General features: G+C 43.6%; 1 protein-coding gene across 1 annotated transcript in view; it reads right to left on the bottom strand.

The window, feature by feature from the left end:
* The window catches only part of LOC147895790 (SNF1-related protein kinase catalytic subunit alpha KIN10-like), a 58,325-nt gene extending 31,219 nt beyond the window's left edge, over nucleotides 1–27,106 (bottom strand). The window contains exons 1-5 of the mRNA XM_087382294.1: nucleotides 26,603–27,106; nucleotides 25,253–25,437; nucleotides 13,027–13,209; nucleotides 12,713–12,844; nucleotides 12,408–12,588 (exon numbers count right to left, since the gene is read on the bottom strand). Coding sequence (XP_087238420.1) covers nucleotides 12,408–12,588; nucleotides 12,713–12,844; nucleotides 13,027–13,209; nucleotides 25,253–25,437; nucleotides 26,603–26,810 — 889 coding nt within the window. The 5' untranslated portion in view covers nucleotides 26,811–27,106. The remainder of the gene's footprint in view (nucleotides 1–12,407; nucleotides 12,589–12,712; nucleotides 12,845–13,026; nucleotides 13,210–25,252; nucleotides 25,438–26,602) is intronic.
* Nucleotides 27,107–27,931: the final 825 nt, after the last annotated feature.

The raw sequence follows: 27,931 nt of genomic DNA, 5'->3' as shown, positions 1-27,931 counted from the left end.
CTGCCTGTGGAGCTGCACTCGCGCCCAGGAAGTGTGGAGGTGGACTTTCGGGATTCTTACTCGCGCAGCACCAGAGCTAGGATTGATCACTTGGGGCGCGTTCTGTTGGTGCAGCACCGCACCTGGTCTTCATCACTTATTCGAGGCATGCCAGCAGGACCCCACTTTCCTTATCACACAGGGGACATGGGGGCCGCTCGAGGGTATCCCGCAGCACCTAGCAGAGGCTGATACAGAAGTTCGGGAGAGACAGCCAGTCTGGGAGATTATTAGCAGCATTGCAGGGTGGCACATCTGGACCTCGCGCTGCGCGCAGATCCTCGGTGGCACCTCCTTATCGACTGCCCAGATCATGACGGAGATTTGGAGCGAGATTATTCATACCCTCAGAGGCCAGTGGGACCAGATTCAGGGAGATTCCCCAGCCGGTCAGGAGAAGCGGAGACGCTTCCTCCGGGCTTGGGACACACAGGGCCTCTTCTTTGAGCAGACTTCGCAGGGCCTTCGGTGGCACTACTCACCACCCCGATGGCTGTTCATTCACACTCGTCTTATCCCTCCGTGAGAGTATGATTTATTCTGTTACCTTTTAGGGCTGTGTCCGATTTGTGAACGCAGCCCGTCAGCTACAAGCTGACCTTTTGTATCTTGTTCTCGAAGTAATATAATTAGCACTGTTTTTTCGGAAAAAAAAAAAAGTCCTTGCAGGCCACTGGTCCATAGTCTGTAGGGCCCCAGCTCCAACGGCTACAAGATGAGGGAAGTCAAATTCACTTGGATTCTCATGTCAATTTTGGAGATGACCACGGCCTTCTACTATTAGTTGTTTTAGTCAAAGGAGGAGACCTCACATGTCCTTATAGCCCGGGAGTCTAAATGGGCTCACACCTTGTTACATTCAAGTTAGAATGTGGCATGACCTTGGATGGGTCGGTGACAAGAAGTCCTTAGGAGACCAACGATAATGTTTGTAAGTGCAAATAGTTTATTGTTTCGATATGTTATAAGGTTTGGTCAAGGATTTAACTGTCCTGGTCTTTGGTGATCGAGGTCTGAGACCTCCACATGCATTAGTTCGGGTTAGTTCATTATCTATGTACCTAGGGACATGTGCCTAGCAGCAAGATTAATGTTAATGAATTAGTGAGGAGACAAAAGGGCTTAAATGATAAATGCGTTGGGAGGAGGACCAATTTTTAGCAAGGGGCTAAAAATAGCAAGGAACCTTCTAGGGACACGGGGGATTCCTGCACATATACTTTTTTTTTAAAAAAGGCATTATTATTTGATTGGGACGATTTGCTGACGCATACACCTAGCCGCACAATCAGCAAATCGTGCACCATTTTGGGCTATCCAAGCAGTTGGTTTGCAGGCTAGCTTGGTCGCCCAAGGTCGGCCCAAAGGATTGACCAAGTTGGTAAAGACCCGACCAAGCAGGTTGGTCGACCAATCGGATTGGTTGGTCAAACTCCTTGGTCTGGTTGGTCAAATTGCCTTGACCAATCAGCTATTTTCCAGTCCTATATAAGGGGGCACTCATGCCCTCTATGGCCATCCACTCTTGGATCATTTCTCCTCTAGAGTTCTAGGCTATAGCAGTATGGCACGATAGATCCCGCATATCTAAAAGCCATGGGTGCCATAGCAGCCGAGCACCTCCTCCTTAGGCACCTAGTTCAACAGGAGGCTTCCATAGCAGTTGGGGGAGTTCCCATCGCATTTTTGCAGTCATTTTATAGCAGCCAATGGGTCTCCATTTTGTATGCCATTCTGGCATTCTTGTACAAGCAGATGTAGGCATTTTTGCCAACATTTATATATCCTAAATAAACCAGTGTACATTAGTTAGGAAGATCCCTGGTGTCCTTCATGCTTGAGGTCTCTACATGCATTCATATTTCCATAGAGTAAGGCCCCACATTATTACATTGGTATTAGAGCAACATGGTTCCTTTAGATCTAAAGAAGGTTCCATACAAAGGCCCTACATGTTGTTAGAACATGAAGTCAAGTCGAGTGTCTTTTAGTGTGTTCTACTAGGAGTTCTAGTAGAGTCTTATGTGTGAGTGCCACGTGTCATTTTGGGAGATATCCCATATACACTTTGGTATTCTAGTGTGTATCCTATCCTATATATGATTTTACTTGTGTGTCACATCTACACACATCAAGGAGTCTACATCAAGCTTTATCAATGTGAGTCTTTCCATTTTGGTATATTGCTCATTTCCGTTTCCTTTCACTTTCATTATGTTTCCATTTGAGTATTATCTTCTCTCTCCCTAGCCTACCCTCTCTCTCTCTCCCTCTCCCTCTCCACCATGTTCCTTCATGTGATATCAGAGCCATCCTTCCTCCTCCCTTTCTTTCTTCCGCCATCCTTCCTTCTCCTAGTTCTTTTCCTCTTGCTCCTTGCTCTTCCAAGGGATTGAGGTGAGGGAGCCAAAAAGAGGAGCTACTCTCCCTCTTTCCTCTTGGAGCTGCTACATGATTTGCTGCAGATTTCTACTGCGATTATCAGCCTCGAGTTTTCTGCAGTTTTGTGCTTAGATTTGGAGAAAATTGGTCACCATTCTTGTGGGCATTAGTGGGCGTCTTCATAGAGGAAAAGACAGCTTTTTTTGTGCTCAAAAGCAGTCCATTTTTTGCTCAAAGATAGCCCGTTTTTGCTGTTTTGGGGGCGTTTTTGTGAAGGAAATAGTTGCTTACTGTTGTGGATATGTTTCTACTACTAGTCGCCCTAAAAAAGACCTCATTTGAAGTCCATTTTTGAAGAAACAACCTACTACAAGAGAGTTTCTGTTGCTGCTATTCACGCCTCAAGAATGCCGCCATCTGCCCTGACTGCAACATGAGCTGCTGCCTACGCTATTCCAGCTGGTCCGATGCCTTTTCTTAGCCGTTTTCTGCCCCGATTGCAAGCTGAGTTGCTGCTACAGCCCATACTATTCTATCCTTTGCTCCAGGCTTGCACTTGAGCTCGTATTGCTGCAACATTTGAAGCAGACATGAAGTATTCTAAAGCAGGAATTGTCATTGAAAAGTTTTCTGGTAAGAACTTCCCAACTTGGCAAACCAAGCTGAGGCTTGTGCTTATGAAGGAAGGTGTGTGGAAGGTGGTTAGTGGCAAAGACAAGAAACTTGAATCTCATAAAAAGAAAATTCTAGTGTGGGAAACTCTCAATGACAAAGGTCTTTCTATCATTGGTTTGGGTTTGTCTGATGATGTTATTCATCACTTGGATTTTGATAACACTGCACATGAATTATGGGACAAGCTAGAGCGCTTATTTGGCAACAAAATTATCAATTCCAAAGCGTTTCTCAGACAGGCATTCTTTAAGCTCCATATGAAGCATGAAGATTCTCTTAATACTCATTTGAATCATATGGAATCCCTCATCACTCGACTTGCTGCTTTGAAGGCCCTTGTTGGGGAAGATGATCAAGTGGCTATCCTCCTTTCTAGCATTGAGGATATTTCTCAATTTCGTGATATCATACCAGCGCTTTGAGTAGCATGGGGTATATCCTTTGATGAAATGGTTGTAATGCGTCTCGATCATGAACAAAGGCACAAAGATTTTCTCGAGGAGCATGCATTATATTCCAAGGATAAGAAGCCATTCAAACCTTTCAAATGTACGTATTGTAAGAAGCTTGGCCATATAGAGGACCGTTGTTTTCAAAAGCTTGCCAAACAACAATCCAAGGAGCATGCTAACTTGGCTGCAGCTGCCACTAGTGAAGAAGAAGAAATGACACTCCGACACCAGCTTTTTCTCACTGCTCATCTTCGAAATCTATTCTTCCCTCAGGAGGTAGATGAGTGCCACTCGCCTTGAAGCTCAACATGAGGGGATGTCTCAAGTGCCTGCCAAACTAGTTTCAAGCCTGGTATGCGGGAGTAACCTCATAGAAGTAGTAGTGGGTGTAGCTATCAGCAGTATGGAGGTTGACAATTCCTTGGTAGATAGTGAGCATAATCATGTAGTTCCATCTACGGTTCTCTTTCCTTAGTTCATAAGGAAAGTTTTTTCAGAAGCTACCTGGCAAAACAAACAACAGAAGAGGGATGCATCATGGGGAGACATGATACAATTTATTAAAGAATTATGCGAAAGAGAAGGAGAGGAAAAGGTTAGACACAATTTTTTTGTCAAAGCAACGTACAATGCCATAATAGAAGATGATGTGGAAAGTCGGCTGAAAAAACTAGCAAATGGAAAGGATGGCTCTAGAAGAAGGTTTTCCCACATAATGGCAACTAAGTAGAATTGTACCAATCCACAAGGGAGGGGATAGTAAGATGGCAAAAAACTATAGGACCATCATGGTGAGCAGCCTGATGGCCAAACTATATGGAACCCTTCTTGAGCAAAAACTCAGCAAGTGGGAAGAGAAAGAAGGGGTAAGAACACCATCACAGGCGGGTTCCGTCCCAAACACTTGACGGTAGATCATCCAGTAGCCATAAGAGCAGCAAATGAGGGAGCAAAACATAGAAAAGGGGCCATTTACTGCTGTTTTGTAGACTTCAAGAAAGCATTTGACACAGTACCACGCAAAAAACCATGGGAGAGACTAGAAAAGCTCCCCCAAGAACCCAGAGAAACCATGTACAAACTCTACGAGAAGATACTAGCTGCGCTAGCACAACCAACCCATAGATGGATCCAATTCCAAAGGAAAGGTCATCATAAGCAACGATATAGGGGTCAAGCAAGGATGCCCCTTGTTACCAACTCTCTTTGGTCTCGTCATGGACGAGTTGGAAGATTGGATGACAAAAAACAGCAGAGGAGCCCAGGTGGTTAGCTACGCACTGTTGTTGCTCATTTATGCGGATGATGTGGTCTTCTTTGCAAAAGATAAGAGAAATATGCAGGCACACTTGGATGCCTTAAATAATTCTGCCAAAATTCAAAAATGCGGGTCAACATAGCAAAAACCAAAGTAATGGTGATCAGGTCTCGAAATTAACAGATAAATTTCACATTCAAAGGGGAGACTTTGGAAGTAGTTGCTTCCTACAAATATCTAGGGCTGGATTTTATAGATAATTACAAGTGGAATGCATGTGTGGAACGTAGGATTCTGGGAGGTTTAAAAGCATTCTACAGCTTCCAAAATAGATGCAGAAAGGCACATTTGTGGAATTGGGAGATTAAGAATTTTTTATACACCATGCTTATGCATACAGTGGTTCTCTATGGATGCGCAGCCTGAGCGCTCGGACTCTCCAGGGCTTATTGGAAAAGGATAGAAACAGTGCATAAACGCTTTATTGTAGGCGAGTTAGGAGTTAAAACACAAACACCGTATCCCATCCTGTTAGCTGAAACAGGTATGATACCACTGGAAGGTGAAACACTATGCCATTATCTGGGATACCTCAGCAAGGTTAAGAAGATGGATGCACACCAGATACCACATAAAGCAATGGAAGCCACTAAGACCACGAGCTGTTACAAAGATGAGGAGGAGTGGATGGAACTATGGGGGATAGAGGCGGCTAATATACCTGAAGAATCATGTGAAATCATGGACTTAGTGACGTTGAAAATGATACAAAAAATATGGCACAATCCAGGTGGCACGATCCAAGTACAAAATGCAGTTCTACAAACTGGAAATCAACCTGATGGACAGCCATGCAATCCAATATCTTGGGGAGGACATCTCAATATTGAAAAGGAATTTAATATGCAAAATAAGGACCACCTCACATGATCTAGAAGTGGAGAAGGGTAGATGGATATGACCCAAGATCCCAAGGGAGGAGAGGATATGCAAAATCTACCCTACAAGGGAGGTGGAAGACAAGCAACACGTTCCATCCTCTTGAATTCCAGAAAAAAGAAGTATATCCGTGATGTCTGGTACGTCCCTGACTTGATGAAGACTTGATTTCAGTTCCCTCAATTGCTCATGACCAGCATATGTTGGTAGAGTTTCAGGGTGATCAGTGCAGGATCAAGGATCCCAAGCAGGGCTACAAAATAGTGGCTACACATACATACGAGAAAGGGCTCTATAAGCTTGATGATCAGCCCTTCTCAGCATGCATTGTCAGTGTCATATGCCTCACAGGGTGATTTATGGCATGCTCGTTTTGGCCATGTGCATCACAGGGCACTATCGTATTTACATACGCATGACGTGGTCCAGGGATTTCCCAAGTTACAGCAGCCAGCTCCTGATGTTTGTGAGGGTTGTGCACTTGGAAATTTGCATCGTTTGCCGTTCAAGAAAGATGGGACAGCTTCTGTGAAAGCTACCCAAGTGTTGTAGATAGTGTATTCAGATGTCTGTGGTCCAATGAATGTCTGAACTCACAGGGGGGCTGAATACTTTGTGACCTTCATTGATGATTATTCCAGGTTTACTTGGCTCTTTCTCATGAAAAACAAATCAGAAGTGTTTTATTGGTTTAAGGCTTTGGCCGAGAGCCAAACCAATTGCTACACACACTTTGTTCAGATAATGGGGGAGACTATAAATCTCATGCAGGGATAAGGCATCACTTGCAGCATACACACCTCAACATAATCCCATTGCAGAGAGGAAGAACAGAACCAAAGACTCCAAAGCATTTTGGGGTGAAGCCATTGTTACACCAAAGCATTGGTCACAAAGACTCCATTTGAGGCATTCTATGGGTACAAGCCCAAGGTGGATCACTTCAAAGTTTTTGGGTCGGTTGCATATGCTTTGATTCCAGCCCCAAATCGATCAAAGCTAGATGACAAGAGTGTCAAATGCATATTTGTTGGGTATAGCACTAAGAGCAGAGGATTCAGACTCTGCGACCTTGCCACCAAGAAGATCATTAGTAGTAGGGATGTTGCCTTTGCAGAGAATGAGTACATGCAGCCCGCGAATGTTGAGCATTTACTGCCCTATGATGATGTCCCCTTGGATATAGTTCACTTTGAGGACGATTAAAATTGTTCCCCACAGGATATGCCTTCTACTTCTCATGCTTCAGATGGGCTGCCACATGATGAGAAGGCATCTCCCTCTCATGTTCTAGATACGCAGCCAGCAGGAGGGGAAGGACAGCCCCATATTCAGCCCAACATTTGGAAGCATTACCATCATCGTGGCAAGGATGCCATTCCAGATGGTGCAGCCAATGGGACAGCCGAGAAATCAGTCCCAAAATGGTCTAGGTTGACTCTTCAGGATGCCAGAGATCAGCCTATTTTGGGGAGAACCAGCGTCAATACACGGTCCACTCAAAATCATGTGAACTTTGCACTTATAACCTCAGTAATGGATGCTGAAATTGAGCCTCAGAGGTTTGAGGATGCTCAGGGACATCCCGCATGGCACAAGGCCATGGAGTCAGAAATTTGATCCATTGAGAAGAACCACACATGGGATTTGGTTGATCCTCCAGTTGGGAAGAATATTGTGGGTACTAAATGGATCTACAAAGTCAAGCTTTGCAGATGCCATAGCCAGGGTGACTTGGGAGACCCTGATTCTCCCACTGGGGAAGGGGGTCTCAATATTATTGACCTAGATTTGCAATGGTGGTGAGAGGGTTGATGTAGCCGTGGAAGAATTTTTTTATACGCAGCATATAGTCCTATAATCCCACCTCAAGAGGGGACTGGATGGACATCACAAGAATATATTTACTTCAACCCAGCTCAGGTCCCCTTCTTCCCCTCTTATGGCTGCCATTCTGAAAGCTTGGGGCAGCTTCAGAGGTATGAGAGTTCCATCCTCCTCTCGCGAAGAAATTGATAGGAAGCCCGTCATGTGGAATGAAAGCATACTTGATTAGCATGGCAGACCACTAGGCACTTCACATTATATGCGGTGGTCTAGATACGAGAGGGGCCCTACTCCACTGCAGGGTCTTGGAAAGCTTTCAAAAAGCTTCTAGAGGACTAGATTGTTTTATTAGTTAGTCATCTCAAGGAGACTGCAAGGAGGATTCAGCAGATTGATGCAGCCATACTTGTGGAGTGGATGGATACAGATGATATGACTATTATGGATTCCACTTGGTTGGGTGCATTCACTAGGATGGTTATTCCTCTTCAAGTTATTGCTTTGCAGGATTCACAAGAGGATGCCCTTGTTTTTTATATTCAGTTGGAAGGGAGACTTCATACATCTTCAGATGACATTCTTTAGGAAGTTCCCTTCCATCCGGTCAGGATTGCAAGGTATATGGAGTATGGTACAGATTCACACTGGTACCTGGATCCTAACCCACTTCTTCTGGCCCTAGGTTTATGGAGACTTTGGCTCTATGGAGGTGTCCCTATTAGATGCTTGCGGTGGGACCCTGGGGAGTGGGACTAGATTGATAAAGGGCACCGAGAGAAGAGCATCCCCTTCTTTCGTTGTACAGTTAGAAATGTCAGAAGATTCCAGCTCAGTTGTAGAGGTTGGAGGCCCTCTAGATCTCCTCATTGAGACGACTTTCATATTTCTGCAAATGTGCAGAAATTCTTTTGGAGAAGACTCTGGAAATCCCTCAGAAATAGAAAAATCACTCTATTCTTTTAGCTTTCTATTCACGGAGGTGTTGGAACATGAAGTCAAGTTGAGTGTGTTTTAGTGTGTTCTACTAGGAGTTCTAGTAGAGGCTTATGTGTGAGTGCCACATGTCATATTGGGAGATATCCCATATACACTTTGGTATTCTAGTGTGTGTCTATCCTATATATGTACTTGTGTGTCACATTATATACATCAAGGAGTCTACATCAAGCTTATCAATGTGAGTCCTTTCATTTTGGCACTTCCATTTCTCTTTCTTTCATTTATGTTTCCTTTCATTATGTTTTCATTTGAGTATTATTATCTCTCTCCCTAGCCTACCCTCTCCCTCTCCACCATGTCCCTTCATGTGGTATCAGAGCTAGCTCTTCTCTCTTCCTCCCCCCTTGCTTCTCCAAGGGAATGAGGTTGAGGGAGGCCAAAGGAAGCTACTCTCCCTCTTCCCTCATGGAGATCCCACTTTAGCCTTTTCATTCCCTTCTGATCCTTCATCACCTTCTTCTCCTTCACGGTGACCTCTTTTCCTTGTTGGATGCTCCTCATTTGGCTGATGCGTGGAGCTGATTCTTGGCGGCTGCTGTCGAAGAGTTGATTCGTAGCTACATTGATTACTGCGTGGAGACTTCATGGTTGCTCGTGGTTGCTACATGGAGAAGGTGCATTGGAACTCATTCGTGGCTTCGGCATTGGAGGAGATTCATTGCTGTTGCGTTGAAAGCTGAAGCTGACTACTGCATTGAAGAAGCTGCATTGGAAACTGGTTACTGTGTGGAGCTTCTACTTGCTGAGTTGGATCTGAACATGATGGATATGCTCTCTTGTTGGCCGATCTAAGGAACAGTTTCACACTGACCAAGCATGAAAGATGGCACTGAAACACTTTGACAGAAATATCAATGTCGACAGCCTTAGAAAGTGATACAATGTTTACTAAAGGAGCCACAGCCACAAAATAACTATTTTTGTAAGAAAGGGCAGTGCATAGTCTGGCAGTGGATTCTACAAGGCATGCATGCAAATGATCAAACATCAATTTAATCCTTGCCATCACTTGATTTGAGGCGTGATTGCTACACTTTGCGTGCACTGGACTTTTGGCTTACTTCGGACAGAACGACGAGTTTTTCAGCAGTAATCTGAAAGTGTGTTGAGAGGCTGCAACATCCTACGATTATGCTTTTGCCAGCCACGACATAATGGGCATTGATGAATGGTTTGCAAAATCTTGTGGATGCTGTACTTTTGTGGAAAATGGACATCGTAAAAGCTGTGAGTTGGGTGTGATTTTGCTACACACTATCTGCGGCACCAATGTGCCCTATCTCAGGGAGGCTGTGAGATTTGTCATCGTATGAATCACCCTGGTACATCAATGAATGCAAGTATAGAGCAGATTTTTGCTAGCAGTTGACCAGCTCATAGGTCTAGGAATACACCAACATCTTGGAACTCGGCCAAGCCTGATAAAGAGACCCTATCAAAGCCAATACATGGCTCCCACAATACATCCCCCTCCTACCTCCAAAACAGGGTGACATGGAGCCATAGAGAATTAAACATCATTTTAGGAGGACTATCCAAGGCTGAGAACCTTTATTGACTCAAAGAGATTATTACATTCATGTTTTTGAAGGACTACCCAGGGCAGAGTATCTAAATACATCAAGCTCATGGACATAATTTAGAAGACATATGAAAAACAAGTCTGCCCGTGTGTTTGAAAAGTTTATAGCATAAGGTATTGGTTAATCATTGAGCTTTTTGGCCACAGCATGCTCCACGGGTTCTTCCATAAAGGGCTCCGAGTTCTCAACGCCATGGTGGAGTAGCAGAACTGAGGTGGCACTTTCAGCCTCTTCCTTGGTTTCTTTCTAGTTTGTATTCAATTTTTCTGTTGACTTGTATTAAGAGGTTTTTGGGTTCATGCCATGCATGATGTATTTTCACTTTGAGCTAGCTCTTTTGGGGCTTTTTCATACTAAATAGAAGTATTTTCTGAAAGAAAGAACCAACACAAGTCAAAGTCAAACGTAGGCGGATATGGAAAGAAATGAACGACTAGAGATGAAGGTAGATGATGACACTTGTTGTTTGAACTTTGTAGCATCGCTCACTCTCACACTCACTCTCTTTTTTTTTAGTGAAATCTTTTATTTCTGTGTGGAAAACCCCAAGAAGAGGTAAAAACCCACCAATAAGTACAAAGGAAAAATTTACAAGTAAAGCCTCAGAGCAAAAGTCATGTTCCGCCTTTAGATTGTGCAATCCAGCCTTGTGGCGTACGTATGGTTTTATTAGCCACTGATTCCTTGGTCCTCACTTGATATTCAAAAGTTTATCACCAAGATTATGGTATGCCTCTGGCATGCCAAGCATGATTGTAGGTTGCTTCACCTTCTCGCATGTGGGGGGCGTATGCATGGCTGCCCTTTTCCCTCTTGTCTGATACACGATTGGCAGCAGATTCTGGCTTATTTGCACTGGTTAGGGCGTCCTCCCAATCCAGGCAATTCCCTCCATTTGCAAAGTATTCATTGGAGCAGGGTGTTTGATCCTCCTTTGGCTTACCTTCAGCCTAGAAAGGCATATTTCCTACATCGTTTGGCTGTTTCTACGGTGCAGGATGTGGTAGCTGATGCTTTCTTTTCCACGGGCTACAAGATAGTATTGTCTGGCTATGCATCACAGATCTATGTGGCGCACTCTTACAGTCATGTTGTAGCCTTTTCAGCCTATCCCCCATTTGTTTATCACACATATGTTGTTAGATTGGAAGCTTGATTGCCATTCTCCCAACTATCCTTCCTTTTCATTTGCTGACCTCTCTGCTAAGAAAGCTTATCAAGTCTTTCTTCCACAGCCTTGGATTCTGCAGCATGGGAATTTATTTTGGCATATTCACAAGCCTCTTGCTTGGTGAAAGACATGTCTTTTTCGCATTCAGAATAGCAAGATTCCTCTCAAACAGCGGGTCTTTTTATGGTGTTGTTGGGTAGGGGCCTTACTGGTGAGTTTTGTTATAGGCTGCTCTGCAATTGCTCCCTTAGTCTGCCCTACTTTTTCAGGCTGAGGACGGCGGATCTTCATGCTCATTTTCCTAGGATTGCCTTTGGTAGACAGTTTTGGTTGTTTGAGCGCTAGGCCTCTTAACCAGTACTCACTTCTTTTCCTCGTGTTGTTTTTGGGCTTTATGTTCTATCTATCATGCCCGTAACATTCGGCTATATGGGCATTGTTCTTTTGATATCTTTCATTTCTTTTGTTCATCCTTGCCAGGATGCGCATTTTCTCGGAGACCTTCCTTTGTCCCAACTGGAAGTTTTCTATTGGTGTTTTTAATCTTGAGCAGTAGCTGTTCCATTCTAGGATAGCTACAAATGTACATTCTTCTTAATGAAAAGTTTCTTTTATTAAAAAAAAGGGTGTGAGTGTCAAAGAGTGTAGGCGTAAGCAAGTAAGTGTGCATTAATGTGCATATGTGCATGTGAAATTATGCATGTGCATACACATTGTAGTCACCCAAAGGGTTGGAGCCTATTAAACCAAAATGAACAGTTCAGTTTCAACCTCACGATATTCATCCACAAGGTTGAATCCTTAAACAATAAGGTTTTGTCAAAACAAATGTGGTACTTGCCTACGATTGGATGTTTACACTCGCAAGTGTGTGCACATGTGGAGGGTTGGGTTGATAGGAAGGTGTGGGACAGACATTCATGACAAAGCCCATACCCACATTCAAATTACATATTCACTCCTGAATGGAGACTATGCATGCAATCGTGTATAAAATCAATGTTACAGGCCATCAGAAACCCTTTAATGGAAAGAGGCATACTTTGCTTGCTGTCCAGCTAGCAAAGATCACAAGCACATACCCTTTTTTCCTGTTGAGTCCAATGGAGGAACGGCAAGATAATGGGGAAGTCGGAATAGAAACCAAGGATGCTGTTTCATTTCGAGGATTGTAATCCACTTCAAAGGATCTACAAGAAGCATTTGTGCAATTAAATCCCTTGCCCCAGCAGACAAGTGGCTTGGAAGCGTGTATATACCACCCTACATAACCACACAATGCTGATCAATGTCAGCAGCATGGTGAGCAAGGTGTGCTACCATCATCCTCCCAATCAACTTTAGAACGATGCTATTACAAATAAATTGCAACACTGAGCATGTTCACCTTAATTTTCTTGAAGAGATTGGGAAGGTTCTCATCATCAAATGGCAAACTTCCACAGAGAAGAGCATACAATATAACCCCACAACTCCACACGTCAACTTCTGGGCCCGCATATAATTTTCCAGAAATTACCTACATATATTCATTAACAGAGAAAAATATGGCATCACTATACATATGACACCAAGAGTAGAAACCTCAATGGCGCCCAAATAAGATCAAGGTATACTATTTTGAAAAAAGATAAGAATTCCACACAAAAAGAAAAACAGCTATAGATGCATATATATGCACAAAGAAGAAAGAAAAGTCACCTCGGGAGCAGCATAGTTAGAGCTTCCACATCGGGTTCTCAAGAAATGGCCATCACGCATAACATTACTGTGATGGAACTCAGCAATTTTCACATTGGATTTGGAGTCCAAAAAGAGGTTTTCTGATCTCAAGTCACGATGAACAACCATATTTCTGTGGCAGTATTCAACTCCAGAAACAATCTATACAAAAAGTTCGTCAAGCTGTTTAAAATCAGAATAATAACACTGCTTTAGTCCTCAAGTATTATAGCTACTAAAATTCCCTCAACACTTGAATTGGAAAACTAGATAAATGAACTGTAAGGTTTTAAATTATGGAAAGAAAAAAAAAAAGTATGTGGGAGCCTCGAGGACAAAAGACAAGGAAAAGAGGCTAAGGGCAGGGAGGGGAAGGGCAGAGGATCTGGGAGGATTCAGGCAATACGAAGGTGAACCTCAATGTTTCCCCAACTAAGCTATGGACTGCCAGCAGTGCAGAAGACCTATAAGAAGACCTATAAAAGAATGATCTTAAGCCAAGGGGTTGCAAGTCAGAAGAGAAAAAGAAGGGTAGAGCATGTGTGTTGGGAACTGGGCGTGGGGGTCTCATCAAAACTTTAGACAGATGTTCAGTCTGTTCTCACTCTCGATGGATAGCCAACAAATCTCTGGATGGATAACCAATTTGTTGGCTGACAGCCAGGGGGCTCCCATTGTTACCCTTTAGTTTGGGTTCTCTCTCTTGCCAATGACAGCACGATGCATTTATTTCATTGTTCTAGACACCAGCCTTGGGGTATGGGTGCAGGTTTTAGTGGCCCCACCCCTTAGCTTTCATTGTATCTGGTTTTCTTCAGTCTCGTAGGCCCTTTGGCCTTTCATAGACTTTAATAAACTTTCTTCCTTTCTCTTGTAGCAAGTAGACCCAATAGCCATCAGACTGTAGCCAAACCTGTGGTAGATATGTTTAGCATGCAAAGGATTTAAAGCTTACAAAGGTGCAGTGCAAAACTCAAGGATAATACTGAAACATCGGTATCAGATATCTTAACGAGATTATAGGAGAAGACAAAATTTAGAATCTACTTGGAAGAGACAACATAATTTTGTAACACGACCAGGTTCCATTCCCAAACTAGCCAAGACCATGCAAAATCAGAAAAGGAGTCATTCTTTCCCAACTAACCCTTAACTGCCCTCAATATAACGAGCTATGACTTTCTGGAGCCCCCCTTCAGTTTCTGTCAGTAAGGCTTCCCAAAACGTCAACTTTATTTGTTCAGCTGCCATCTTTCATGCAATAGTTCTATATTATCTCTTGGCGTCAAAGTTTAACCTTAGATGGTTGATGACAACTCCCAAATTAGACTTCTTTGACAAAACAGGCCATAAAAGTATGATAAAACAATTTTGTCATTCCCCCACAAACGTATCTGCAACAGCATTGCCAAGAAATATGAAATAGATATTAAGAGTAATTTTTTCCGTTTATCTCTAAAGAGGGATTTGAAGGTACATGGCACGCAATGGAAAGGAAATGGAAAGACTAAAATGAAGATACAAGTGCAAAGCAATGATAACCAAAGTACTCACATGATAGAAAGCTTGATGTTGACTGATATTTCAAGACTAGACAAGTACAATGCCTTTATAGAATAGGCACACACACTCTAGGTGTCATATGTATATGGGATAAGTCCCATAGTGACATGTGGCACTCTAGGATATAAAGTAGTCTAGTACTACTCTAGAACTCAATAAAACACACTAGAAACACTCACTTTGACTTCACGTTCTAACATCTCCCCATGAAGGAAAGGTGAGGAACTACTAGAATGAAGCCAAGAACATAACATGACAATGATGGACTGCTAATCTGTGCAACCCATGTAGCTCAGAGGCTCATATCATAGCATGGCTACATGACCCGCTCATAGGTCTAGGGAATACACCAACATCTTGGAACTTGGCCACGCTTGATAAAGAGACCCATCAAAGCCAATAGAAAGGCTCCCACAATAGATCCCCTCATGAATCCATAACAGAATGGTCGGGAGTCAGACATGAAAAAGCAGGAAAGATTACAACATTTTAAGAGGAAATCCAAGGCTGTGAACCTTTATTGACTCAAGCACACAAGACTCATTATTACAAGCATTTTTTGGGGACTACCCATGGCAAAGTACCCAAGCACACATACAATAGATCAGAAATAAAAGTCATGATCATCAGGTACATAGACCTCTGAATGGAGAGAGAGATCTCTGATGTCGGCAGTGAGAGCATGAGTCGGTGTCGAAGCATCATCTTCTTCTTCATCTTCACTTGCTGCAGCCCCAACCAAGTTGGCATAGTGCTTGTTTTGTTGCTTGGCAAGCTTCTTGAAGCAACGGCACATTCACTAGATTGAGATTCCGTTTTCATAAGCAAGTACAAGAGCCTCATTTATAGGCTGGGCAGCCTTATCTTCTCACACCCCTAACACACCAGCCACTAGAAGGTGGCATTAATGCCTCACCTACTAGGTACATTCACACCCACACAACTGTAGGACACCCTTTGACTCTAGGACACACTCACACTTGACTTCATGTTCGAGGCATTTGAGCTGAAGGGGTAGTTGATGGTGAGAAACCATGGCGAGGCTAAGGAACAGCTGATGGTGAGGCATTTCAAGCTGAAGAAGGGGTAGTTGATGGCGAGGTAGATCAGCTCCAAATCAGCTCCCGAGGTGAGGCTAGGGTAGGAGGAGAACAGAGCTCAAGGAAGGAGAGAAGAGGGAAGCCTTCCAAGGAGGAGAAGGGAGAGTAGCTTCATTGTCCTCCCTCACCTCAACCTCTTGGAAGGGAAGGGAAAGGGAAAGAGAGAGCAGGGCTAGGAACATGGCTCTGATACCACATGAAGGTACATGGCACGGAATGGAAAGGAAATGGAAAGACTAAAATGAAGATACAAGTGCAAAGAAATGATAACCAAATTACTCACATGATAGAAAGCTTGATGTTGACTGATATTTTAAGACTAGACAAGTACAATGCCTTTATAGAATAGGCACACGCACTCTAGGTGTCATATTTATATGGGATAAGTCCCATAGTGACACATGGCACTCTAGGATATAAAGTAGTCTAGTACTACTCTAGAACTCAATCAAACACACTAGAAACACTCACTTTGACTTCATGATCTAACAGGATTAAGAAAGAAGATAAAACTTCATTTACATATATGCAAATGACCATAGAGGTCTCTGAGACCAAAAACTATGTACGATGTATGACATCTCCATAACAGAGAGTGCTTCAATGGCATCTGAAAATAAGTACCAAAAGGACACACCGTATCACGATCTCTATGTTTGCATGCACGGCATGAGAGAGAGATAGAGAGAGCGAGAGAGAGAGAGAGAGAGATGATATGATATGATTGTATTAAATTCCTTACCTATGGGACTGGTGACCACTATCAAACTAAATAGTGGTCAATTACAACCGTTGAAATAAAATTCTCACAAATCTTTCTACATTGTGAGTATTTCTTGGGCTATTTTTGTGCTAGTCTGAGAGCTTTGCTGCAGTGTTCCAGGATTTCTTTAAGGTAGCTTCCAAACTTGTGGGCTGGCTGTTCCAATAGATCCTTCAGATTACATCTAATTGTCTAAATGTTATTGGAAGGACCAATAGGATGGACAGACAGAACGCATAAAAATTGCCAACTCACTTTCTGCAGGATTAAATAGCTACTTAGTATGATTGAGATGATTGCATGCACACAGTCTTGCATAAAAAGAAACCTATCCTTATGAATGAACTTTCCTAGTTCTAGGTATTCAAATTGGAAAAGAAGAGGCATAAGGTGGTGGTGGAGAGTTGCGGGATAAAAAGGCGGAGGCAGAGGCAGAGAGGGAAAAGGACAAAATAAGAAAATAGATATCAGCAGTAAAGATGGGTGGTCAATCCATTCCCCTATCAGCTTTAGACCTGGCTGTTCTAACCTTCCACATTTTGGTCACCCAAGGGAAAAACACACCTTAACAAACTATGCTCAAGCTCATTCAAGCATGGCATTAAAAATCATGTGATAAAATGTTCCGAATAAACAATGTACACATGTAACATGCGGGGACTAGCTGTGTGGAAAATAGATGAACATACAAGGAGAACTCAGCATGAGAGACACAAGTGATCTTCCTAACTATAGTACACTTCTTTACTTACACTGTTGTACATGATTGCCAAATCGGCACAAAACTGTGCTGAGACATGCTGTGGAAATAGGATACCCGACCTTGACCATATGCTGGCTAAAAGTAGTTGTTGCCTGGAAGCTGAGTGCTGAAATGAGGGGGAAATCCCACTTTATATAGGGGCTGGAAGGGCCTATTTTGGCCGACCCAACCAGCCCTAACTGGCCGACCAGCCAGTCGGCTGGTTGGTTGGCTCAGCCCTAGGGGCTGACCTGTAGGGGGTTGAGCTGCCTATAAAAGAAGCCTCCCCAAAGCCCACTTTTGATGCTTGTTTCCCTTTGGAGGCCCCAAAACCTGCCATATATGTTGCGTAGGGAGGGGAGCTGTGATTGGCTGTCACGGCAACCTAGGCTTGACCCTAGTGCATGTGACATTCCCCTCTTTTGAACTTGGATGGATACCTCGCAACGCTTTGCCCTAGTGACCTGAACTGCTCCACCGTGTCCTGTGACTTTAGAAAATGGAAATGGACCCTCGTAGCTTGTGCCTGACTCGTCCTTGGACTAGTGCTCACAAACGGGTCACGGCATATGACAGATGGGTCAGACTGTGTGTCACGATGCTCCCTAGTGCAAGGCTGCATGTGACATTCCCTCCTGCTTAAATTCTGGATACAAGTAGCTGCTGAGGGATTGAGTGAATCTGCCAAGCGAAAGTGATCTTGATGACCACCAATTGTTGCTCAAAACTCGACTGTCCTCCCAACAGTATGACACTGAGATTGATCTTGTACCGCTCCAACAGGTTGAGGAACGAATGCTTTGCTATGATAACACGGCGGCTCAATAAAAACTCCTGAGAATCAGTACTGCCATGAAGACTGAAAGCCGAATTGCTGAGGCCTGTCATCCCACCACGCTACTATTGCGAACTCCTGATCCTCAGGTGGTATGGCACTCTAATAGGCTAACGAAAATATGAAATGCACGTTGTCCTCATGAATTGTTGAGGATTGACTGGGCTACTGATAATGTTGATGCTACTCCATGAACTGCTAGGGTGATGATAAAGCCACTGAGTCTAGGCAACCAAAACTGAACAACCTGAAAATTTCCAGAATACTCACATGCACTCCTAGAAATCGTGGTACTGCTGTCTACTTGACTGTGGTGAGGGAAAGTTGGGATACACCTGCCTGCTCTGTTAGCATGATAACTGATGAGGGTAAAAGTTCTGCCACCCTCCTAGAATCTGAAACTGTGTATGTAAATGTCTCCCGGAAAACCTGAGTGATGCCGAGAGCTGCTGAAAACTGTAGCTGAAAATTTCCAGAATACTCACATGCACTCCTAGAAATTGTGGTACTGCTGTCTACTTGACTGTGGTAAGGGAAAGTTGGGATACACCTGCCTGCTCTGCTAGCATGATAACTGATGAGGGTAAAAGTTCTGCCACCCTCCTAGAATCTGAAACTGTGTATGTAAATGTCTCCCGGAAAACCTGAGTGATGCCGAGAGCTGCTGAAAACTGTAGTTGTCTCTTTGACAAACTCCGAGCGAGATGGAATGGTAGATGTCTCCCTAGGGAGCTGAGAGGAAACTGTCACTGTAGAGCACCCCTTCAAGAGGTAGACTGTACTAGATACTCTCCGCAGGAATGGAGGAGCTACTAGGCACCTCTCTAATGAATCTACTGAATGGGATGCTACCTGAAAGGACTGTGAGATGTCCGAAACTACAGAGAACGCCTCAACTATGATAAGTGACTCGTATGCCTCTCGAAAGGAGTGAGAGATGGATGGCATAGCTTCTTTGTGAAGGGATATTGGGACTGAGCTTGTCCTCCTGAGGTATTGAGGAAGGACTAAGGCTGATGAGCACATCTTTGATGAATCGACTGAATTGTTGTCATCACCAAGGGAGTTGTCGGGGTAGACACTGGTCACTACTACTACTGGTGGTTAGCGATCTGATGGAGAGGACATTGTATGGCTAACCTCTCGGGGTGAAGGACACGATAATCAAAAGGTGTCATCAGCCTCTCTGTTGACTGGTACTGCAGCTGTTGCATCCCTAAAGAACCGAGAGAGGGGAACTACGGAGGGAACTACATAGCTTCTACTCCAACTATGAGGGCATTGCCTCCTGCTAGGCCTGACACTGGTCTGGCAAACTCTTGAGATGCCCTCTCTTGCTAAGCATCAAGGCCAGTGGGACTGGAAACTGAGCCCACTAGTCTTGAACACTCGCAATGAGAAGGTGAAATGTGAGTCATGCCAACTAAAGCTGATGTGACCAATTGAGCTCCAAGGGTCGAAGCCCCATAGGGAAGGGGCCTTAGCTGATGAAGAGACTTGATGGGTGGAAGACCCATCACTCCTATCTGCTGCATCTAGGGTGTCCCCTTGGATGGAAGCCCCAAGCTAACTAATAGTGGGGACTAAAAAACCCATGCCTGATTCACTTACAGAGGGTCTCATACATCTTATTCCAAAGGGAGGTTGCCGAAATTTGGTCTCACAATGGATGCCAATCACCCTTTTGGGCACTTGCTACAAAATTCTGGCAAAAGCAATCAATTTGCGTTTGCAACCCATCCTTCTAGATCTCATTCATGATACACATATGAGATTTGTGCATGCTAGAAGCATTTTTAATAATTTGGGAAGCTTCTAATTGGGCCATACAGAGCACCCTGAGATTGGCCATTCTATTCTTGGATTTTGAGAAAGTATATGGCAGGCTAGACAAGGATTTTTTAGAAGAGATCAGTCTTCGTTTTGGATTTTCAAATTCTTGGATTAGAGGGTTTCCTCCTCATACATACCAGCCCACAGCCAAGTGATTATGAGAGAAGCACGGCGAGGGAGATTTCAGATTTCTAGATCAGTGCGTCAGGGATGCCCTCTAGCCCCTTTCTCTTTTTGTTTGTGGCTGAAGCTATCAGTATCTTTCTTAGATCTCAAGCTGATATATTAGGGCTGACATTTCCCCTAAGATAGGAGGAAGAGCTTTTAGACATTGAGTCGGCAGATGACATTGCAATTTGGATGCCACTCCGCAAACTCTCACTTCTTTCAAGGCAGCCTTGGATTTGATTTGTATTGCAGCAAGTGCACACATTAATTAAAATAAATCCAATGGCTTTTGGATTAATGATGAGGACACTCCGGATGGGGCAGCTGATATTGGTTTCACTTGGATTCAAAGGGGTGTCACTGTCAGATATTTGGGATGCCAGGTCGATATGGGTATCTCTCTATCACAACAGTTTGCTCCAATATTGGAGAGTATCAGGAGAAAGTTCCTCTTTTGGATTTCAGCCAAACTTAATCTTGCTTCTAGGGTGCTGGTTGTCAACCAGGTTTTGCTGGCCACAACATGGTTTGTTTGTTGTTGTTGCCTATCTAGGGATTGCATCACTCAGCTTAAGAGGACTATAAGGAATTTTCTATGGAGTTTGACTAGATGGTACTATAGATGCTTTAGCTAGGGTGGCTTGAAAGACCTTGATCCTTCCCACAAGGGAAGGGGGTCTCAATATCATAGATCCAAACTTGCAACACAGGGCCTTGCTTTGCAAATTTGTGGTAAGGGGACTTATACCAGGGCAAGAGCCATGGAAAATTTTCTTTATTTAGTGCATACAATCCTATTCTTCGGGTGGAGACTGGATGGATAGTACCAGATGGATTTTTACTTCAGCCCATCTCAGATCTCTCCTCCTCTTATGGCTGCTATCCTGGAAGCATACTTGATGATGAGCATGAAAAACCACTTGGCATTTCTTATTATATTATAGATGGGAGAGAGGCCCCAGGGCACCTCTTCTGTGGGATCTTGGAAAGCTTTCACAAAACTTCCAGAGAATCCTAAAGTACAATTGCTAAGTCACCTCAGAGGAACTGTAGAGAGAATTCAACAAATCGATGCAGCCATACCCATGCTTTCTATTCATGGAGGGATTGCAATGAGCTTGTGGACCAGTTTTGTTCTTGCCTATAGGCTGGTCGTCCTTCTACCAAGAGCTGCAAGTCTTTCTGCAACATTTGATGATTCATTGCAGTTTTGAGGAAGGTTTTATTGTCACGGGTTGGCTGCATTGTGGCAACTCATAGTCAATTTGCTCATCACTTGATCAACGAAGGTGCTTGAGTACTGCAGATCTATGGCTTCTTTATCTACTAGGGCTCCTGTGTAACTTATGCAGAGTGCCAAGCCGTTGTTGGTTTTGACACGGCTTTGAAGGCTTCGTGTGAATTTCCACTCTCTGCAAACTGCCATCACGAGTTCAGTGGTAGCAAGCTGAGATCTTCTCTTAAGCTTCTTGTGGCTGTTTTTCCCTCGGAATCCACAGCGACGATTTCGTTACGACTACGACGTTCAGCCTTGTGCGCCTTCTCATGGGGGAGATTGGTTGGACTACAGCACATGGATCTTTACTTCAGCCCATCTCAAATCTCCCCCTTCCCCTCTCATGGCTGCTATTCTGAAAGCTTGGGGCTGCTTCAGAAACACACTTTGTAGAGTTTCACCCACCTCTTGTGACGAAATTCACAGGCAGCCAGTCATGTGGAATGAATCGATTTTGGATGATCATGGCAGGCAACTTGGAGTGTCACATAATATGCAGTGGTCTAGATCAGAGAGGGGACTTGCCTCTACTGCAGGCGCCTGGCACACCTTTATGAGACTTCCAGAGGATCAAAGACTTTTAGCAGTTGGCCACCTCAGAGGGAGTGCACTTAGGATACAGCAGGTACAGGCAACCTTTCCGCCAGAGTGGATTGACACAGATGACATGCTGCTTACAGAGTCCACTTGGTGGGGAGCGTTTTCAGGGACGGGCATTCCGTTACAGATTATTGCATTGCAGGATGCACATGAGGATACCCTTGTCTTTGATGTTCAGTCGAAAGGCAGACTTATCTCAGATCTTCTGATGATATTCTTTTGGAGGTTGCATTTCATCCCATCAGGATTGCAGGATTCATGGAGTGGGGCAGGGACTCACTGTGGTATCTTGACCCTAATCCTATTCTCCTTGCGCTGGGGTCTTGAAGACTCTGGCTGTATGGTGGTTCCCCTATTAGGTTCTTGCAGTGGGACCCAGGGGAGTGGGAATGGATTGATGAGGGGCACCGAGAGAAGAGCTTCCCCTTCTTTCGCTACACAATTAGAAATGCTCGGAGATTTCAGCTTAGCAATAGAGGTTGGAGGCCCTTCAAAGCGCCACATTGGGATAGTTTTCAGATTTTCGCAGTTGTGTGGAAGAACTTTTGGCGTAGGCTCTCGAAATCCCTCAGGAATAGAAAGATCGCTCTTTTCTTTTGGCTTTCTATTCATGGAGGGATTGCAGTGAACATGTGGAGATCCAGGTTCGGGGCTGACCCTACTTGTCCTCATTGTCACATGGCAATTGAGTCAGTACAACATTGCCTTTGGGAGTGCAGATAGGCGAGGACGATCTGTAAAGGTGTTGCTAGGATTTTCAGCATCTTTCATACAACACCTTTCTATATGACATGGGGTTCAGTGGCTTGGTTATCTCTTACTGGCCCATAGGTGTTTTTCGAGGGACATGATCTAGATCCAGCTTTCATTATACGGCGACACTTAGGAGTCTTGTTCCCTCCAGGATGTTCCCTTCACTCCTTCCAGAGCTGCTCATGCCTCAATAGACACGTCTTGGGAGATTTTGGCTGGCATTGCAGCGTGGCATATTTGGAGAGCTAGGTGTACAGAGGCAATGGAGGGTATCCAGGTTCACCCTTCCCAGACTATGGCCAGTATTTGGACTGACACAGTACACACTCTGATGGCCATTTGGGTGACCATGCAAGGATCCTCCAGAGCAACCATTGCCAAGAGAGTTACTTTTTTCAGAGTTTGGAGAGGATCTCCTTTCTTCTTTGAGTCTCCTTCAGGTTTGAGATGGCATTTTCAGCCTCCGCCTTGGTTCTTTATTAGCTCATTTTGAGCTGTTTTTTCCTCATGCATTGCATGATGTACTCCCGCATTTGAGCTTGCTCTTGCGGTTTTCATTCACACTTAATGAAGTAATTTTCTTGCCAAAAAAAAAAAAAAAAATTGTACATTGATGACATGCGCCACTTAATATTTGGTCCCTCATCCTTTTCTTAAGGTTCTAATTCAAGCCAATTGAAAGGTTGAGCTGTTTCTAGCCTTGGTCATCATCATGTTTTGAGGAGTGTCTTTTGAGCAATTCATTTGTTGTCCTCTCCTCTACCCTTCTGCATATTTCTACATTGAAGATATTCACATTGCTGTTTTGAAATCAAAATGTCAACAAATGAAATTTTGTTTGAAAACATCAAACCATTTGATGGGTTGTAATGTCCATTTGCTTATTCATTTGGTGACGGGAGCTATGTCATCAAAAACAGCCTCGAATGAGTTGGATCGACTCTATGGAGCAAATGCCAAGCAGCTCAAAGTCAAATGATTTAGTTTATGCTGAAAATTTAAGTGGTTTTATTAGTGAGCTCCATAGTATCACAACTCAATTGGCCACTATGGATGCAAAGGTGGAAGAAGAGGATGTAATTGTAGTGCTCTTGAAGAGCATGACCGAACCATATGATAGCCTTGTCACAACCTTAAAGCATCTCCGCGACCCGAGATCATTATTAGTGATTTGCTCGATGAGGAGAGAAACATAAAAGCAAAGATAGGAGGGCGCCTCTACATCTACTCAAGGGCAAGCCCTATCGATGGATCATGTCAAGAAGAAGAAGTCTTTCTATGGTTTCAAATGTAACTATTACAAAAAGGAGGGTCATGATCAGGCCCATTGTTTCTTACAACAACTGTCACGAAAAAAATGTCACGATTGTGGTGAAATAGGTCATCTTGCAAGAGATTGCAAGAAATCATGTCAGGCGGGCAACTTCGTAAGCTCGTCAAATGACAACTCAGATGGAATCCTCTAAGTATTAGAGGAACATGTATGTTGTAACATCGGCATTCTAAACGCATGTTCTTGCCACATGCACTATAATCTTATAATCAGTGAAGGTGAGTATGCAATGCTCATCATGTGTGCCACATGTTGACATTGAGTGGGGATGTTAGAATATCTCCATGAAATGTAAACAAGAAGAGTGTGCTAAGCATGTGAGGAGCCAATGAGGTGTGGGTTTGTCGATTTGGGGATGAGGACCCTAATCCTAATTTTTGTGCACGTACACACACAATTGGAGTGTGGTGTGGCATGAAGTCCAATATTGAAGTTGGATAAGCTCTTGTCTCTCTTGCCCTTGTCTCCCACGTTTGAGTTATTGGGAGCTTTCTACATTTTGAGTGAGCTTCCACCATCTTCTCTCTCATGAGCACTTAGGGTCCTACTTTTTCCAGGGATCCTTCATTAGCTTCATAGTTTACTCGCCCAAACGAGGGCCATTTTATACGCTCCAACCACAGATGGCATCACTGCTTGCATGTGCAAAGGGAGCCTAGTGGCAGCATACACACATGGAGTTAGGGAGATGTGTAGTCCCATATACAAAAACACACACTATAAATGTTAGGAATGTGACAATGTATGAGCCCTCCTATGAGTTCTATGTTGAGTTCTATGAATTTCAACTCGTTATCTGGCCTTTATCAAAGAGCTACCTCATATTTTATTTCACGGTTCACCTCCCATGGCATAACTCCCCCAAGGCTTATGCCATGGAGGGTTTACCTGTAGATGAAGGATGAGGTAAACAGTTACCTTATCTTTTACTTGTGTTCTTCTAGTCCTTGGATTCTCTCTCTTAAATGAGGGGTCACGTCACTTGATGGCCATAGACCATTTTTAGTTCTTTTGTTCCATCAGACTCAATAAAAAGGATGTGTTAATCCAAAACACAGAAATACATGCATACTCAACATTAGACATTGTCAAAAGTGCATATAGGCAAAGGCAAGAGAGTGGTATCACAATTAAAATGCTGCAAAACATGCGGTTTATAAGGAAGAAATACTCGTTAAGCAAGCCAATTGAAAAAGCCTCTACAAAAGACAGGGTCAGAAGAGTAGCATGCTTTGATACCTGCTGAAAGAAACAGCGTGCTTCATCCTCTCTCAGACGGCCTTTCTCAACTATATGATCAAAAAGATCTCTGGAATGTGCATACTCCATGACCAGATAGATATGTGTATCAGTTTCGATAACTTCATAGAGGCGGATTATGTGTGGATGCATGAATAGCCTCAGAATGTTTCCCTCTCGTCTCACTGTCACAGAAACAAAAGCAAATCAGACATGAATGTCAGCAACTTTACCCTTTTCTATCTGTACTAGCAAAAGAACTGAAAAACAAGCAGACAGAGTACTGCCACAGTACAGCTTCAAAGTTTGAAGAAATCTGCTGAGTTAACTAAAGCCAAGATTGAAAGCTAATATTGAAAGTGCTGTCACATAAGCAAAAGCAAGTCAAGCATGACTGTCAGCCAGTTCCAAAATGGGGAACCGTACTCTCCTCATATCTTTTGCTGACGGTAGCTATAGATCGTGAGATTGAAACTTCCAAAATCCTCAAATGGTCAACAGCATCACAGAGACTCCAGATGCTTTTCCAACATATGGCAAGCTGTAGCAACCACCTGACAACTCTATTTCAGCTGCCTAGATTCAACTGAAGATGTGTGGCCACTCCTTGAAACAGCCAGAACTTTGAAAATCAAAGACTCAGGCTGTCCTCCCTAAAGGACGTTGGATAGGAGGCCATGTAATACAACCAAGCATATGACAAGGGTTTCCACTGCCTAAACGGGTTGAAGATGTTTGTCTCCTTGAATGTAAGCTGTAACTTTACACCTAACCATAGTACAAAGAGCCATAGATTCTTTGTGCTTCTCCCTTCAAAAGGCATAGCACGGCCAGCTAGGGCACAAAGCAAGCTTTTGCTAGCTGCCTGATCTCTTTCCTTGAGGCAGCTACTGCAATATTCTATGGACTGGAATATAAATAACCCCCTCTGCGGATTTATCTCCTATGCTAGTCCACGCTGAAGTCAGGGAGGACAATTCATGCATGACAGTGTTCTCCAGCTCGAGCAGAATCACAGCTTGTAGGTGGGCGTGAACCTATTAGTTCAAATTCTATAAATCCCATTGCTAAAATGGTTTCCCATAAATGTTTAGACTTCAACCAAAACGTAATAGCTCAAGCTTGATTCACTGTCAGTTCCTTTTGAACTTAAATCTTTTAGTGGAAAATATGACACAAAACTATCACCATCTTTATTCTGCCAGCTGCACTCAAAGACGTAATTTGAAGGAAGTTTCTCATTTTGCTCGTTCGGCCTGTAATTGATGAACGCGAAGACACATGCTGGAGTTTTTGCGTATTAAAAGAGGAGAGTTAATCACAGCTGTTTTGAAAGAGAGAATATATTACCTCTTTCCTCCATGTCCATCGTCCTACTGATTGTCTGCCTGTTCAATACCTTGATTGCAACTTTGTAACCAGTGATTACATGTTCTGCCAACTTTACTTTCCCAAACGAACCAATGCCAAGTGTCTTCCCTAACCGATAATCAGGTAAGCACAACTCCGTATTCCCATGTATGCCGCTTCCTGCTATTGGATTGCTGTAACTGTCCATTCTGATGTCTTCTAGGAAATTCAATAATTTTCCAGTTCAAAATCGTGGCGTATTTCGTAAATCCAGCTATCTTTCATATGAAGAGCTTAGAAACCCTCAGCATCATCCTGCAATTTGAAGTTTCTACGATTCCCGCAAGTTCTGGCACACAAACAGGAAAACCTAGAGGTGTCATCAGTTAGCAAAGCTCAGTGCCGGCATGCCTAACCCAAAAAGTTCTTTCAACTTCGCCTTGGCAGCTAGACAATTTGGCGAACTGTCAATAATACTATGCAATGATCCACATGCCCTGCCAAAAGGAAAGCACAAATTTCTGATGAGTAATCCAAATTAAGTGCGTGCGCATTATTGACATGTAGGAGTAGGTCCCAATAAAGTGTGTAGGAAAAACCCCGTCACGTCATTTTCTACGATTATAAATGATCAATCTAACTCGTTACTATCGACGATGTATGAATTGCAATTTTGTTGCCCATTTTTTGAGACTTCCAAGGCAAGCCTCTGCGGCACGAAGCAATTCTAAAAATCAACGGAGAAGCTAATATGCTAAACCAGTATCTCACACCAAAGCAGGCACATTCTAGCGTGAAACATCGATTCACATGCAGGTTCGATGAGTCAGATGTGGTCGGAAGTCATTTCTATAACTTGCCTGCGTGAAGAAACGATCGCGTGTGATAAGAATGATTGATTGCCATGACAATCGACGGTATGTCGCGTCAAAAAAGCGTCCCGATTATTCCGCCACAGCGACAATGTTGATGTTTGAGAAGTCAGCTGCCGGCAGGTACAGTTACAGCAGACACCCATTTTTCCTTATCTGATCTCGCATGTCGAATCCACTCGGTGTATTCTCGTGCAATCCTACTAATTGCTTTCCATTGCGATTTCCATGTTTTCTTCGATTCATTCTCCATTTCTCCACTCTCTTTTTCCTTGCAAGGTCTGTCTCTCACACACACAAAACAAACCCACCAACTTACGCATACGTGCGCACACTCATATCCATATCCATGCAAGTTAATTGATTAGCAATTTAAGAACCGATCAATGGATGTGCCAAAAGGAGCTCTGGCTCTCTCTATATCCCTCAACAACGCGCGGGTTGCATACTAGTATCT

The sequence above is a fragment of the Dipteris shenzhenensis genome, chromosome 12 (assembly GCF_047967505.1).
Source record: "Dipteris shenzhenensis isolate YYH24624 ecotype China chromosome 12, Dip_SZ_1.0, whole genome shotgun sequence".
Taxonomy (NCBI): Eukaryota; Viridiplantae; Streptophyta; class Polypodiopsida; order Gleicheniales; family Dipteridaceae; genus Dipteris; species Dipteris shenzhenensis.
Note: the sequence above shows the minus strand (reverse complement) of the source record. Positions and strands in the feature narration are given on the sequence as shown.